The 16,693-nt window shown below is 43.3% G+C and overlaps 1 protein-coding gene across 5 annotated transcripts in view; it reads right to left on the bottom strand.

Annotated features, from left to right (window-relative positions):
* Positions 1 to 7,915, bottom strand: part of atxn1b (ataxin 1b) — a 16,471-nt gene extending 8,556 nt beyond the window's left edge. Inside the window, exons 1-3 of one of the 5 annotated variants that reach the window (XM_085292256.1) lie at positions 3,382 to 3,815; positions 3,149 to 3,286; positions 1 to 588 (exon numbers count right to left, since the gene is read on the bottom strand). The exon at positions 1 to 588 is cut by the window's left edge and continues 1,480 nt beyond it. In XM_085292256.1, coding sequence (XP_085148382.1) covers positions 1 to 326 — 326 coding nt within the window. In that variant the 5' untranslated portion in view covers positions 327 to 588; positions 3,149 to 3,286; positions 3,382 to 3,815. Of the gene's footprint in view, positions 589 to 3,148; positions 3,816 to 4,131; positions 4,501 to 7,841 lie in introns of those variants that run through there. The other 4 variants (XM_085292258.1, XM_085292257.1, XM_085292254.1 and 1 more) reach the window with 4 other exon arrangements.
* Positions 7,916 to 16,693: the final 8,778 nt, after the last annotated feature.

The following is a 16,693-nucleotide window of genomic DNA, read 5'->3' on the forward strand; positions in this document are numbered from 1 at the left end:
TGCTGGGGTAGAGCTGCGGGGTAAACTGCAGGCAGAGAGGCCAAGGGTAGGGCAGATATAGGTGTGGCTGAAGAAGGAATAGAAGTAGAGGGAGAAGAGGAGGAAGCAGAGGAGATGGGACATCTAGGGCTATCTACTTCCCTGGATTTGCAGCGTTCACTGGCTACACTGGCCAGCCATGCTAGGTTTTCTGTGTGGGGATTATCAGACGCAACTGCAGCAGGTGGTGTTGCTGTTGCTACTACCACTGGCCTCTGCTCCATAGCCAGGATCTCACGCTTCTTAGGAGGAAGGCATCCATTGCTTCGCTCTTGGTTAGATTTCATTGTGCCGCTGCAGTTTTAATATTCCCTGGCACTGCTTCTAGGTCCCTCTGAGGCTACTTTCTCTCTATCTCACCTCCCCTCAGTGGTTATATGCAGGGCCAGCCTCTCTGGGCTTGGTGACTCTGCCTCTGTTGTTTGTTTTCACTGTTCAGGGTCTCACACCGGAGAAGACGGAGCCATTCCTGCTCACAAAATGAGCCCCAAAGACTTCATGAGGAATCATCTCTGATCGAGCCGCCTCTTCCACAATGTCAATGGGAATCTGAAGGCAGAGAGAAGCTAACGTCAGCAGTTGTGCTAAACAAATAAACTGAAATTAGAATTAAATCTCATTCGTCTAATGGCACTGTAGAAATATCCCAGTCTGCTCAGGCAGCGATTATTAAACATATTTTCAAAATGCTCTGCAGAGGTGGAAACAAGAAAAACAAAACCACTACCCCCTTGCTTCCATGTTTGTGAAGCTGCTGCTCCATGTTTTGCCACTAGGTGGTAGCTGGTGTAAGCATTGCAGGTAATTCGTGTCGGTCTATGTGCTTGAACACAACACGTAGTGCAGTCTGTGTAGGCTACATGACGCTCTGTGAGTAGACTCCAAATACTATCTGCAAGGATCTACAAAGACTCGTCAGTCATAGTTCAACCCTCAGCCTGCCTTTCCACGAGCAATACACAGGAAAATACAGTGCAATGCTGTGTGTCACCATTTGCATAATGTGGAAAGGGTTTCTCATGTTTTCACCAGGCAGGAGTTTTCAGAACTGCCGTGTTTTCGTGTCTGTGTGCAGTCTCATGTGCACTGCTATTGGCTGTTATCTTGCTCCAGGGTCTAGTGTAAGAAAGCAGGGCAGAGTGAAGGGATAGCAGCACACAGAGAAACAGCCCCAGAGGACCATATGTTTTTGTCTTTACTTTAAGAGTCTAAGACCTTGGCATCATGAGTACTTTAGAAAATGAAGCAAAAACAATATGCACACAAGATTTCAACAATTTGAAAACTGATTGTATTACATTCTGCAAGATCCTTGATTTTTTTTTTCATCTATACCTTATTTATAAAGGGTATCAAAGTTCAATGTAATACAGGACGGAAAGCAAACAATGAATGAGTTTGGTAACAGCCCGGTTTAGCAAGAGGCAGAGTGAAAGCTGAGTTAAATGAGAAGTGAAACAATGTGTTTATTCACAGGAATAGGGAGGAAAGTTTGATGTGTAGGGGGTCGGTTAGTTAGTAGCTAGTGGAAGGTTCAGTTTAGATTCAGGCATCTGTACTCGCAGATATGATATCTGTAAAACATGCAAATAGAGGGAAATGCAAATTCCATAAATTCAAACCACAATAACATGCAGTATTTTGGCTCATATTCTGTGTTTCTTTTATTTCTTTTACTGAGAGATTGTTTTTTTTTCTTCAGGCTTATCTCTGGGTCAATGCACAAGACTCTGAGTTGTTCATTAGCCAGAGGAATGACTGAAATGGACTATATGACACACACATCCATCCATCCATTCGTTTTCTCTTCCTCCATTCCTTTCATAGAAGCTCCACTATTGGAAAATGCTAAAGTGTATTTTCATCTTACGGCCGAGGTTTACTATAGCAGGCAACCACAGACATGTTACATAAAAACAGAAGGAAGAAAAAAAGGGGGGGGAAATGCACAGAAGACGATCTTGGTCCCTTTTTTACTCAAACACATCTACCCCTGACACCAGCTTTGGCAAGGTCACTGTCTCGAAAAGCAGCAACAACCCCTGTGCAATTTATCTAGCCTTGCAGACAAGTAGAGCCACCAGATGTAACAAAGGGGGGGGGGGGGGAAACAGCAGAGATAGAAACAGAAGCAGAAAAAGAAAGAAGGAGAATGAGGGGGAGGAGAAGGAGAAATGCAAAGCAAAACGACAGGATGTGGAAGGAGGCGAGGGAGCGAGAGGAGAGACAAAAGAAGATTAGGAATTGGGAAGAAGGAGGAATAATAGGGAATGAGAAGGAGACAGAGAACTCTGCTTCTCCTGACCCACATTGAGCAGCGCCTGCAGCATCAGAGCGCCATTGCCCCCGCCTCGCTGAGAGATCCCCCATCGGCGACGCAGCCGCCGCTATAGTCTGAGAGACACTGTGCGGCATCGCTCGGCGGCAACAACCCCACCTCAGCAACACTGTGTCAACACCGTAATGACATCACATCTGAAGCACAAGGACCTCCTATCATCACAGCAGCACTGGAAGACAAAGCCAGCACGCTTTGATTCTCAAACGCCACAAAAACGCAGCATCAGTGTCAACAGACTAAAACAGGAAGCTGTCTCTCCTTTCCTGGACACAGTACTCGCTATACACAGTTACACATACACACACGCGCATACGGCTCAGCAGCCAAAACCTCTCTAGATTTTCCACCATCAGCCTATTATTAGAACACTGACACCAACAAACATAAGGCCTACGCGATACTATGGAGAACAAAGGCGAGCTTTCAAGATGTGAGTGTCACACCGAGCCACGCAGCACGGGATCCCCGAGTCAGTCTCCCGGACCGGGACGGACACCTTTAAGACATGCATGGAGGGATGACAACAGAGGGAGAGAGAGAGGGTGGACAGAACTGTCTCTGTTCCACTCATCACACTGATGCTTTTCAGCTCAGACTGAGTGATGGAGCCACCCTTTCCCTTTTTTTCATACTCCCACACACACTCACAAAAAGCTACATAAACCACAGAAATAGGTTTGTGCAGCGGTGTGTGTCCGGATGAGGTGATTTCATTCAGCCTCTTCTGTGTGCTGTCTCCAGGTGAGAGGCCCCCCCGAGCAGACTTACATCTCCTCTCTTATGCAGCAGTTGCCAGCTCTTCCAGTCCCCCCGCCTCTTAACTTCCTCCGCCAGAGCTCCGAGTCTTCTCCTAGACCTACTATTTACTCCTTGCATTGATCACAGCTTCATAGCAGCAGCATTACTCTGGAGTCAGATTATGCAGAGAGGCACTGACATTATTTGATGACAATATCTTTTAGATCTAGGCAAATATTTACACAGAAAGCTAGTGCAATGACCCCGGGGTGATGAACCTGTTGTCAAGACTATACATCATGGCTCACCTGCTAGAGCAGACACAGACAGTTAGTGAATACCCTGCACAGCAAATGGCTATATATAGAAAACAAAAACATCATTATCAATCTGAGCTCTGGCATGAAACAGAAAGGGGAGGTATTGTGGAAGACAATGTGTGCCTCGGTTTTATGATTTGCTGCACGCAAATAGGACCTCACTTCACCTACTGCTGCTTCAAGCACAGGGGAAAAAAATCAATACAGCGTACTGCTTTTTCTAATATTCAAAAGAGCCATTTTACTGTCCGCTTCTCTGTACAACAGTGCCGCCTGTGCCTTTAAGAGGCGGACTTAACTGTGTGGCAGACTAAAGCAGACAGTAAGAACAGGCACTGGGGTTCAGGCTGTTTGTCTTCACAATGACTCCAGAGTTCTGCATCACGGCTTGACACACAGCAGACGGTTCATGCATACATGCGTCCCCTTCTCAGCGAGAACCCCTGCAAACGAGCGTGGTCACTGCTGTTCAGTCCCAGCGGCTGGTTGTGACTGTGGTCAGATCAGTGGGACTGATGCTGTGGCTGTAGCTGTAGCCTCTGGGGGGCTTAAGGATGACAGTGAGAGCGCATGAGTGTAGTAGCAGGGCAGAAAATACTACTATGCCACAAATCAAGAAGAAAAGAGAGACCCCCCCCCCCCTCCTCCTCCTCCTCCTCCTCTCCTCTGTTTAAAGTACTAAGAATAGCTCACCAGTCTCACCACAGCCACTGCTTGCAGAGCATGTCCGAGGGTTCTTCCTGCCTGTCAGCGCGTGTGCGTCTGTGTTAGAGACGTGTTTCCTAGTAGGACTCCTCTTCCCGTTTCTCTCCTTTGTGCTGCTCTCCTCTCCTGGAGCCTGTGCTGTAAAGCTGCTCCTGTTCTGCCTCCTTCTCGTTCCCCCTCTCTCTCTGTCTCTGCCTCTGAATTCCGGTTTTTGGAGGGTATGCTGCCCCTGCAACGAGCTGACGGTAAAGGAAGTTCCCCACTTCTAGAGCTCACACCAAGACCTACGTGCAAGGCTGCTCTAACGTGTGTTATGCAAGGCCACCAGACCGCCAGCTCCCTCTCTGCTTGGTTGCTTCTCTCTCTCGCTTTCTCTCTCTCTCACTCAGTGTGTGTTTCTGCCTCTCTCCCTCTCCCTCTCCCTCCCTCCTCTTTCTTTCTCTCGCAGTACTCCACTGACACAGCTCCTCCCCCAGCCAGCCTCATCAGCCGCATCAGGTATTCATTCAAAAAAACACACTCTACTTGGCTCAGCGCCCAGACTACGCTCACACAGAGAGAGAGCGAGAGCAGGGAGGGGGAGGGCGCAACAGACGGAGGGCGAGGGAGGGAGAGCTGGAGATTCAGAAAGGGTTTGCACAGGCAGATACTGCATGGATGAGAACAACCGTGGGATATTAATGTTGCAAACATACATGCAGACACACACAAGCCAGGGGAGGATTGTGGTGCTCAGTACACTAAAGCTTTGTTAATGCTCCGCCTTGCACTTTTTCATTTTCATATGCATTTTTCCTCTTGTAGAGCCAAATCTCCTAATCTGCCCTATGAGCTGGTCTACAGTTTACTTTCTCAGCCTTTATTCAGCTGCAAAATGGCTCAGAGTACACCCACCATAGGTCTCCCCAGGACTCCCCAAAGATATTTCCCTTGGTGCAGGCAGGGAGGGCCAGTTGGCACCGGGGCCCTCCTCAAGGCTTCCTGCATATCCTGTGCAGTTCACAACAGAAAGACAAGGAGGCACTCAGCACCAGACCAGCCAGCTTCCTGGGCCTCTGTAGGTGAGGCAAGCAGGGGAGGCTCTTAGAGGATGCTGAATGAGGGGGAAAAAACAGGCTATAGAATACAGCAAATCATTTCTACTGCATCAATAAGCCCAGTATTACACAGGCAAAATCACAAATATATATATATTATGTTATAGTTAGGGCTGGATCAGGTGACCCTGAATTCTCCCTTACTTAGCCTGCAATAGGCCTTGGCCTCCAAGGGCTTCCTATGATACACTGAGTGTCTCTTCTTCACTCATGTTTTTTCGCACATTGTGTTTTTACACACCACTCTTTCATCATTAGTTATTACTCATCTCTGGCTCTCTTCCACAGTGTATCTTCTCTCCTCTCTTCTTCCCCTTATACAGATAAGATAAGATAAGATAAGATAAGATAAGATAAGATAAGATAAGATAAGATAAGATAAGATAAGATAAGATAAGATAAGATAAGATAAGATAAGATAGAACTTTATTAATCCCTCGGGTGGGTTCCTCTGGGAAATTCGTTTTCCAAAAGCACAGCACCGACAGAAGTTACAGTTACAGAATATTATATACACACACACACACACACACACACACACACACACACACACACACACACACACACATATATAAATACAGAGACAAATATAAATAAAATATACGAAGGGAATTGCACATTTCAAGTATTGAGGTCTATTGCACCATTGACTATTTACAAAAAGTATTGCACAAGGTATTGCACAGTGAGGTGAAGAGGCACTACAGCTTTGTTGTTTCCCCCTCCTTTGTCCTCCTGTTTCCCCTCCCTCTCCCCTCCAGAGAGGAGTTAAACAGTTTGATGGCGTGTGGGACAAAGGAGTTTTTAAGTCTGTTAGTTCTTGTCTTGGGGAGAAGCAACCTGTCACTGAACAGACTCTTCTGGTTGTTAATGGCCGTGTGCAGAGGATGCCCAGCATTGTTCATAATGTCCAGCAGTTTTTTTAGTGTCCTTTTCTCTGCCACTGTCACCAGAGTGTCCAGCTTCATGCCGACCACAGAGCTAGCCTTCCTGATCAGTTTCTCCAGCCTGCATGAGTCCTTCTTATATAGAACTTATACAGAACCAATGGTGGCAGATGGCTGCCCCTCTCTGAGCCCAATTCTGCTGGAGGTTTCTTCCTGTTAAAAGGGAGTTTTTTCTTCCCACTGTCACCAAGTGCTTCCTCATAGGGCGTCACTTGATTGTAGGTCAGGAGTTCAAATCCTAACCAGGTCTTGTGGCATCTGGCAAGGCCCCCCAAGTCTACCTCGGTACAATCAAGAAGAATATGACTGAACACAGCTGCACGTGTTAAGGAACCAGGACATTCTGATGAGAAGTGAGCTAGTGGAACAAGAAGGCATCACAACCGATGAGAATAGGGAACTGTTGGAATGCTACTGCAAATGTAATCCCAGTGTTACAGATATTTGCAATCCCAGTGTTGCAGGAAAAGGATGTGGGACCTATGAATATATATATGTATAAAGTTGTAATTTTTGTGTTGCATGGGTGAAACCATAAATGCATACTTTTCCATGTAGACATTAAACCCTAATATATTGCCAGAAGCTTCAGCGAGCTGGAAGACAGAGATACAAATGACCACAGGCATGCAGAAGCACATGCCAAATGTACAAACTGAAGCTGTGTTTTTCCAGCTGTTGAACCTGAGAGAAAAAGAAAATAAACTTGCAGTGTGTCTTTCTTGCCAAAGGGGTACAGCCTCATCTTCCTACAATGACTGATATTACTACCAAGACGCTGCCAAGCCAATGTAAACCTCAGGACCAACACTATCCCCACAGAAAGGGAACCGAAACCGCTGTGAAACAAGCATCAACAACAAACAGAGGTTTGCACTGCCATAAAATGGCTCACTGTAAACGGAAGGTCAGAATTAATGTCAGACAAGTGATCTGACACGCTGCCTTCCGAGAATTCACAAATCCAGCTTAAGTTGCATGGGGTGAAATAAATGTGCAGTGTATAGAGGAGATCACATCAAGCGTGAAGTCGCATAAAGACAGAGCTTTCAAATGTGTCTGGCTGTTTGTATCTCGATCAAAGGCTTCCTTGCATTAGTATGTCGGGAAAGCTTTCACCACAGATCAGAATATTGAGTCCCTGTTGACATCTTCACAGACACTGAATAATATCGGATGCTGATTATTGTGGTCCAACCCGATATGCTTGTTTTGCTAGCCTAGCTGCACAGTCTAAGCAACATTTCTCAGTATGGTGCACACATAATGAGAGTGAGTGCATGAAACCAAATGTTTACACTGTAGTAGTGCAGTAGCGACAGTACTAGTCCTGGAGTACTTGCACTAGTAATAGATAGTGATTTTAGCAGCAGCATATCATCGTTCTAACAAAATAAACAACGTACCCTTTCATTTGTAAACACACACATGTTCCTATACACTGAGTCTACGCTCTCTCCAACTCACGCACTCAGTAGTTTTCAGCGAGGGAAAAAAAACCGTGAAAACTCAAGTGGGTTCCACTTGCTGTGGGCAATAACGCTGTATGACCTTCACTCCAAAGCCAAACATGTCCAAGTACCAATTTAAGTTCTGGGGCAACTCTTTCAAGGTTGAGCTTTAAATGTAAAGAGATGCATCATATTAGGCCTACCTTGAACCTGGTGGGTGTCGAAGAAACAATTATCCAAGCATCATTACCCGCATTCTGTCCTGCATCCACACCACTTACCGGGCATAAGTGAGCATCCACTACTGCGGAAGGCATGTCCAGACATGCAAAAGCGCTTCTACTACACACAACTAAGGGGAAGCCTGCACGATGCAAATGGTCACATGATTTGGGAAACGAAATGTTTGTTTGTTTGTTTGTTTGTTTGTTTGTTTGTTTGTTTGTTTGTTTGTTTGTTTGTTTGTTTGTTTGTTTTTCCATAGTGAGTTGTTTTTGTAGCCATTAGGTCATTTATCGTTTCTCAAAATGTTCCCCAGAACATCTGTCCAAAGCAGGTATAGGTGTTCCACACAATAACTCACACTCAGATAAACCAGAGAGCTAAAACAGCACTGACATAATGCAATAAATATTTAGCCAAAAATCCCCCATCAAAAAATTATGAATTATGAAATTATACCGTTTTATTTATATAGCGTCGACTTACAACATCATCTTGCTTTATACAGCAAGGTAAAAGACACATAAAAAATGTTAGAGGGAAAATAATCATAAAATCCCCTATGAGCAAGCACTTAGTGATCGTGGGAAGGGAAAACTCCCTTTTGACAGGAAGTATAACCTCTGGTAGAGCCAGCATCGGGGGGAAGGCAGCTAGACATCTGCCGGGACCAGTTAGGGAGAAAAAAAGGACGGCTTGGTGAAACGGGGACAGAACACAAACATGAGAGAGAAGACAAAACTTTATAGCAAGCAGTAGTAAATTATGTGGGTGGTGAAAAGAGGGGGTGGAGAAGAAAGGGTCAGTGCATCATGGAAAGTCCCCAGCAGTCTGAGCTGATTGCAGCATAACTAAACTACAGTTCGGGGTCATGACATCCAGTCCTGACTCATCAAAAAGCAAAGTTTTAAACCTAATCTTACAAATAGAGATGTTGTCTGTCTCCCCAGTGTAAACTGGGAGCTGGTTGCACAGAAAAGGTGCATGAAAGCTGAAAGATCTGCCCCCCATTCTACTTTCAGAAACTCGAGAAACCACAGTTAAGTCAGCAGTGTGAGAGTGAAGTGCTCTATTGGGATTCAATGCTATTTATGTGAGAAGAAAGATTTTAAATTCAAGTAGTCATTTTTTAAAGGGTGCAAATAAAGAGAAGCCAATATGGGAGAAATATGATCTGTCTTTGTAGCCCCGGTCAGTACTCTCACTGCAACATTTTTTTACCATCTGCAGGCTTTTTTTCAGGGAACTTTTAGAAAAACATTATAGAAAGAATGTATAATAGGCCAGCCTAGAAGAAACAAATATATGAATCAGCTGTCTGAAAAAGTAGTCTTATCAAAAACGCCACCTGTACAGGGGAACAGAGTGGGGTGGAAAGTGTCACATTAATAATAAGATGAAGTAGCATGCAAAATTAAATAAAAATACAATACTTCTGAATGGTAATTGGGTTACTTTCTTTTCAGCACTCGTTAGACACTCTATGCTTGTAATAAACCCCCTATTACTGTGTTATAAGGAGGTTTGCAAAAAAACCAATATTTTGTTTTACCTATATGTTCTATGCCAGCCTTTTATAATTTTTTTGTCAGCATTTTAAGGCTTCATTAGTTTTACATGAAAATGTTGGCTTTAAACATGCACATGTCCCCATGCAGGTTTAATTACAATACAGCTGTTGTGTTCCCAGTGACCTTGAACAGATTCCTTGGTGGACTGATGGACAGGAAATAACAATCAAAATTGATAACGGGCGATCGTGGCTCAAGAGTTGGGCGTTCGCCTTGTAATCGGAAGGTTGCCGGTTCGAGCCCCGGCTTGGACAGTCTCGGTCGTTGTGTCCTTGGGCAAGACACTTCACCCGTTGCCTACTGGTGGTGGTCAGAGGGCCCGGTGGCGCCAGTGTCCGGCAGCCTCGCCTCTGTCAGTGCGCCCCAGGGTGGCTGTGGCTACAATGTAGCTTGCCATCACCAGTGTGTGAATGGGTGGATGACTGGATATGTAAAGCGCTTTGGGGTCCTTAGAGACTAGTAAAGCGCTATATAAATACAGGCCATTTACCATTTAACTGATTAATATTTTCAAGCAAAACAATTGAAAACTATACAACAACTAAACTAAACATCCCAACTCCTCTAATTTCAGGATTTACCATGTTGGTATTACCTTATATTGTTGGAGATATATTAGTAACATGAATTAAATAAACTATTAATAATACAAACCTGATTTATTCACCCGTGGACCTTCTTATCTTTTAGAGGATTGTAGGGGAGCTAAAGTCAGCAACAGATACAAGGTGTATAATGCCAGGAACACCCTGGGGAGATTACCGGTCACTCAAAGGGCTACTGATGTATTATTCTTAACATTATCTTTACTAAGATGGGGAAAATGCAGTTAAAACCCAGACTTTTTATTTCATTTTAAGGCTCCTTCACAACATCTAAACAATAGATAAGTTCCTAGCCCCCAATGACTACTTCCACTTCACTGCTACACCCTTGTGAAAAATAACAAGCAAGCTTTAAGAAATATTTTAAAAAGCACCTGTTGGAGCAAAGTTCTCTGTGAGAGAGCAGCCACAGGGAAACGCTATGCATAAGTAATGACGAGAATGGAAAGTGGAGTGTGGGTGGTGGGATTAGGAGGGCAGTTGGTATCAGAGCAGGAGGTAAATAACCCTGGCTCAGTCCTGTCTGAGAGCAGACCTGTCTCTGCTGTGGCGCGCTCCAGTTTGGAAGGACAACATGCATACTCCACTCTATGTGGGGAGAATGTGAAAGCGCTTGCTGCCATGGCAACAAGGCAGCTCCACAGTCTCCAGTCCCCATTAAGAAAGATGGGTGGCAACGTGGCTGTAGCTCAGTGGTGGTGTAGCATGACATGCTGAAAGAGCCTATTGAAAGCCAGTGAATTTAGCAGTTAATGAAAAGAGCAAAAAGGGACAGCAGGTCCACGAGGCAGGCGATACCGACCCGTCCTCTTGTTTTGGGTCCTGCGTGCTCTCGTGAGAGGTGTGCGAATATTAAATCGACTCAGTTTTCACTGTTTTGAACAGGGGATATTGTACACTTTGGGCTTCTGTGAGAGATTATCACAGGAGTGGAGGTTTAATTACAATAGAGCAATTGTTGTGCTCACAGTGACCTTGAACAGAGTCCTTGGGTATCTAAAGATGAAAGGAATGACGTGTAAGCGAGAGGATGAAGCACTGAAATGTTTCAAAAAAAAAATGTTACCCTGGGTCTTTGTAAAAAAAAAATAATAATAAGCACATTTAAAAAAAATAAGCTGTTGAAAAAACTTTTCATAGTGTCAAGGTCAGCTGTAGATTTTAGGAAATGTTTTGTTGTTTCAGGGTCTGAAGGTTTTCCCTACAAAACACAAGAGCTAAAAAATGATTCATAGTTTAAGCAGCTGATGCTTGATGTGGAGGAGTAGACAACCTTTTAATCAACCTGTTACATCAGAAAGATCAGAAAGATTAGCATTAACATTTTCAACAGACATCAAACAAATGCATTCTATCAAAATGGGTTTATTTTTGCCATCGTTATATACGACAGATTCCCATGGCGACAAAACATCACTCTAAAAGTCATTCCTCTCAGTCAGATGGTGGTGGTTTTACTGCAGGACACAATTAAACTGAGTTCTTTAACTCTGTGTCATGTAGATACTGTGCATGTGGTGGGAGCCAAATTCAGCAGAACAAAACAGATTTCATCCTGAGTCCAAGTGCCAAGACTCTTTTCATTCAGCTGAAAATAGCAAGCCACTGCTTACGCACATCTCCAGAACATAGTTTAGGCAACTAAAGGATTGGGTGGGAGTGATTTGTGGAGGAGGAATACAGCCACTGCAGGAGCTCAGTGGGGTTCGAACCAAATGAATCAGAAAGACACCAAATTGTGAATAAATAAATAAATAAGCACACTGTGGAGCCAGGAAGTAAAGTTAATGTTGGCCTTTTAATCGCAGTTTCTAAAGACATTCGCAAGTGTTTTGCTGGGTGGTTTGTGAGCCAAGACAGGAAAGAGTAATGAGTAATAACCTCCCCTAATAACACAGTCTTCTTATATTTATCACTACGACAGAGTCAAAGTTACTACAGACACATTTCCTCTGTTATGAGCACAACATTTGAATATTCCTGTCAAGAAATCCATCATGGACTGAAGTGACCTCAGTGACCCCAGTGACAGACTGCCAGCTCCTCCCGTCATACTGGACTGTAGGCTCAATACCAAACTCACACAGCAGGGGGCTGTTCATCAGCCTCTGTGACTCTTGAGCTGTAGCTCAGAGCTGGATAGATACTTCAGTATGTTGCCATTTGTCTCTGCCTTATGCTTTAAACTGCCTTATGCCATCCAGCAAATCCCAATATGAGTAAATGTTATAAACACAGGCATATGGAATCAGATTAAAGCAATGTAAAACTCTCAAAATTTACTGTTATTAAATTTATGAAATATTCATGACCCCTTTTGAACTAAAGAGTTGGTTTAATAAACACATTTAGTCAAAAAGCTGCAGATTATGCTCATCTAACTAACTTAAAGCCCAGCTACAGTCATGTGAAAAAGAACGTTTTTGCAGCACTATGCAGTCGCGTGTACCCCACATGCTTCAGTAGCTTCTAACAGGACCTTCTGCGGGAGTGGGCGTCCCAGCAGTTTCGGTATGACTATCAGTCTCTCACATCATTGCAGAGGAATTTTGGCCCATTTTTCTGTACAGCGTTTCAGTTCATTGAGGTTTGTGGGCATGTTGTTGTTTATTGCTCACCTCTCTTCATGTTCCACTTCAGCATTTCGAGGTCTGGACTTTGACTGGGCGATTGCCTCACCTCGATTCTTTTCTTTTTCAGCTATACTCTCGTAGATTTGCTGCACTTGGGATCACTATCCTTTTGTTGCATGACCCAAATTCTGCCAAGCTTTACTTTAGCTTTAGGACAGACGGCCTCACATTTGATTCTAGAAGAGAGTCCTGTGGTTGCAAAACAAACCCAATTCATTATCCCACCACTACCGTGCTTAAGAGTTAGTATGAGGTGTTCGTGCTGATATGTTGTGCATTATGGCCAAAACATTGTGACATACAAAAATTACTTTTTCACATGACTGTACACGCTCTTCTTTTTATTCTAATTATATTTAGCAACTGTTTTAGCATTTGATCTTAGCCCAGTGAATTGCTGACATGTAACCAAGATACACTCTCTTGAGATAAAGGAAACCGAAGTCACAAGTAAGCCACAAAAAGACAAGCGGCTTTCTAAATGATACCAGCGAGACAGACATATTTTTTTACCCTTCAGCTTCTCACCAAACATGAAGGAGTTTCCATCTGATTTTGCTCTATACCACCATAATCTAAGAAAGAGAGAAAAGGCTGAATTTCTCTGCAGTATCCATGGTTGTCTTGACAACTCAAGCCACTCACTGCCTAGAGCAGAAATCTACTGTATTCAGAAACACAAACCCAGAAACCCGCTGTTATGTCACAGAAAATGGTATGAATGCTGTACTGCTTCATTTCAATGCACACACTCACAGTCTCTCTGTATGCTTTTATATCACTCATCTTGAGTTTGTAAGCGCCTCATATTCACATCTATTTTTATAACAGGAAAATGAGCTCCTGCACAGGCAATGTACTATTCTGGAAAATGAGTTCACATCATACGCATTCTTATTCTTCAACTATCCTAGAAAGCCCTTTAATTGTTCATTTATTGGAACTGTAAAAGGAAATAACCTCAAATAGTAAACTGCTGATCAGACTAATCGACTGTATGTAAGCTATTGAGCCAATGCCATTAAAATTCCAATACAAACAAAAATAAATAAATGAAAATATTCAAACCACTCTTCTTTTGAGCAAAGGGCCACTGAGTGCAGCGTCACTGTTATTACAGTTGTCTAAAATAACTACAAGAACTGGGTAGAGGTGGCAACTACATGTACTTCAAGGTAAGACATATAATAAAAATAACAGCCTGCTTTGAAAAAGTTTAAAAATTCAATTGTTCAGTCCCCAAACCTCTCTGTAAAAACAGCCCAGGGCAACGACTCGACCGCTAAATTAAATTATCCCAGTCCAATCACAGGTGCCACAAAAAGTGACCTACAGATTGTTTGATGGTTTTAATGTGATTAGGTACGTGTGAAGAAGATTCAGTTCAGTTCAATTCCATTTTATTTATATAGTGCCAAATCACAACAACAGTTGCCTCAAAGCGCTCTAAGGTAAGGTAAAGACCCTACAATGATCTTTACAAAGATGGGCAGACTGTGGTCGTAAAGGGACAGCAACAACACTCAGGTAGGTTGTGGTGTTTAAATAATACTCAGTTGGTACTAAGGGGCCTAAAGTGTGCCAAGAAAACATCCTAATACCACCACCATCAGCCTGACCTGCACACACAAGGCAGGTCATGCTTTCATGATGTTTATGCCAAATTCTGAAACCACCATTCAAATGTCGCAGCAAAATTCTAGTCACATCAGACCAGGCAACACTTCTATTGTCCAATTTTGGTGAGCCTGTATAAAATGTAGCCTCATTATTCCAGTGCTGTTCTTCCGCATACCTTTGTTGTAATGAGTAGTTATTTGAGTTACTATTTTTACCCACTTGCTGTATATTTTCCTCTTTTTCAGTCCACTATCAGTAAACCCTAGAGATGGTTGCGTGGGAAAATCCCAGTAGATCAGCAGTTTCGTAACACCCAGATATAAATGCCTAAATACACTGAGATGCTGCCATGTGATTGGCTAATTAGATATTTGCATTAACGAGCAGTTGAACAAAATAGCCAGTGTGTGCATTTGATTTACCGTTAATTAGCCAAGTAAATCCCACAGAGGTTAGAAAGCTCTTTTTCCAATAACTAATAACTATTTTCCATTATAGCCCATTAAAAACGGACATTTTATATGAAACAACCCTTATTTGTTTCCCCAGAAATCTCTTTTCTTTTTGCCAAAACATAGGGTTAAACATTAAGGTTAGTTCTCTCAGACATTTTTTTCTCCAGTAGTAACATGTAAAGTTTTTAAAAAGCAATAAACTAAATGAGAAACCATTAGATAAGTGCTGATCTGCGCAGCTGAATAAATTCTGTGCATGTAGGTAGCGACATTAGGAGCCAGCAAAAGTTTTTATGTGTGTGAATGTGCCCATGAAATATGTGTTGCCTTATGACATCCCTAGCGTTAGAGCAGTCACTTATCTCCCTCCCCAGTCAACAGGTCTCCTCTTCATCAACAGCCCTTTCCACTCAGGCAGAACCCAGCCAGCCTGTAATTACTGATGCCACTTGAGAGGAATACCAACAGGCACAGACACACCAGAGAGGAAAAGCATCAGCAGCGAGCACTATTTCAGCCCACAGCACCTTTTCACGACTTCAAAACACCTGGAGCCTGCTGCTGTTGTCTGTGTGTGAAGAGCAGCAGCACCACCTGCCACTGCGGAGGATCTAATGACCAAATAATGAGTGTAAGGACACAAACTTGGGGAATATTTTAGTCTAGTTGAGCCCAGACTGTTTACTTCATTCCTTCTGGCTTGTACATGGCTGTCTGAGAAATCCGTGAGCCTGTACATGATTTCCTTGTTAAAAGAGCCAGACAGAGCGGCAGGAACTCAGGCTGGACACATCAGGTTGATAACGAATGGCATGTGACAGGTAGGAAGTAGATTTCTGAAGCAGGGCATGACAACATAAATATACTATGAGCGATACATTTTTGCACCCAGCTCACCTCCTCTAACCTCCATTATTTCCTTTCATGTTTTAAAAATTGATATTTAAATTTATTTTTACAAGGCTACATGAGGAATCTCTTCCAGCACTTCCATGCTTAGTGGCACATTTCCATTTATGGAAATGTAGGCGATCATCAGTGGGATTTACATACTAATGCCAGGAGTATTTCTAACTACAAGCGATTGCAAGGTCTTCATTTACTTCGGCAGCTGAGAGGTTTTGTAAAATATTAAGAAGTTAAACACAAAAATTTGCCATTAACTACGGGGATAAATGTCCCCTTGAGCTTTCCTAAAATCTGTCTCTTGCACTCTTTTTTTGGATGCGAGCCAGAAGATGTCAATAATAAAATCAATTACAAAAAACGCTTCAACTCCAAACTGAGCTACACTCACTCATCAGAATATAGCACAGTGATACTCGTGGGCAGTGTCTGCCCACACTTTCTTCACAACAATAAGCTACATTTTTCTATTCCCTATGGCATGATGCATGGCAGCCGCATGTGAGGGGGGGCGGGGAGTCGCTCTGTAATCTGGGAGTACCATCTGTGGCTGTCAGCTGAAACTGCCACTTAGTGGGCCTAACACAATCACCATGTCAACAGTTGCCAACACTTGGCACTTCCACAGTCCCCTCGGAGCACATGTGACATGCCAGAAAAGTCTAAGCATGGGAGAAACGTCTCAAAAACAAGCTGAGTCAAGCTGCTGTTAGAGTCGGATTGATTCATGTCACGGGCACACAGCGATTGGTTCTCGGCGAGGATGAATGAAAATCACAAAGAGACAAATGTAGGCATGTTACCATGTAGTGATCTCTGTGATTCATCACAAGAGGCAGAAGCCTGATGTCTGCAAGACCAACAGATGTACAACAGGTGGAGCCAAAGTCTTATTAATAAGAAAAATAGGATCAGTAAGCTGCCATTTTTACACAGTGTAATCCTCTCACGACTGAAGTCGGCCCATTTACAGATTGTCATCAAGTTACACAGTAGAGTTCATCACAGCACATCTAGCAGGCATTTTTGGTACTTTAGCACAC

This window comes from Mchenga conophoros, linkage group LG11 (assembly GCF_057382185.1).
Source record: "Mchenga conophoros isolate Kocher_MC1m ecotype Shallow Benthic linkage group LG11, M_conophoros_male_GT1.1, whole genome shotgun sequence".
Classification (NCBI taxonomy): Eukaryota; Metazoa; Chordata; class Actinopteri; order Cichliformes; family Cichlidae; genus Mchenga; species Mchenga conophoros.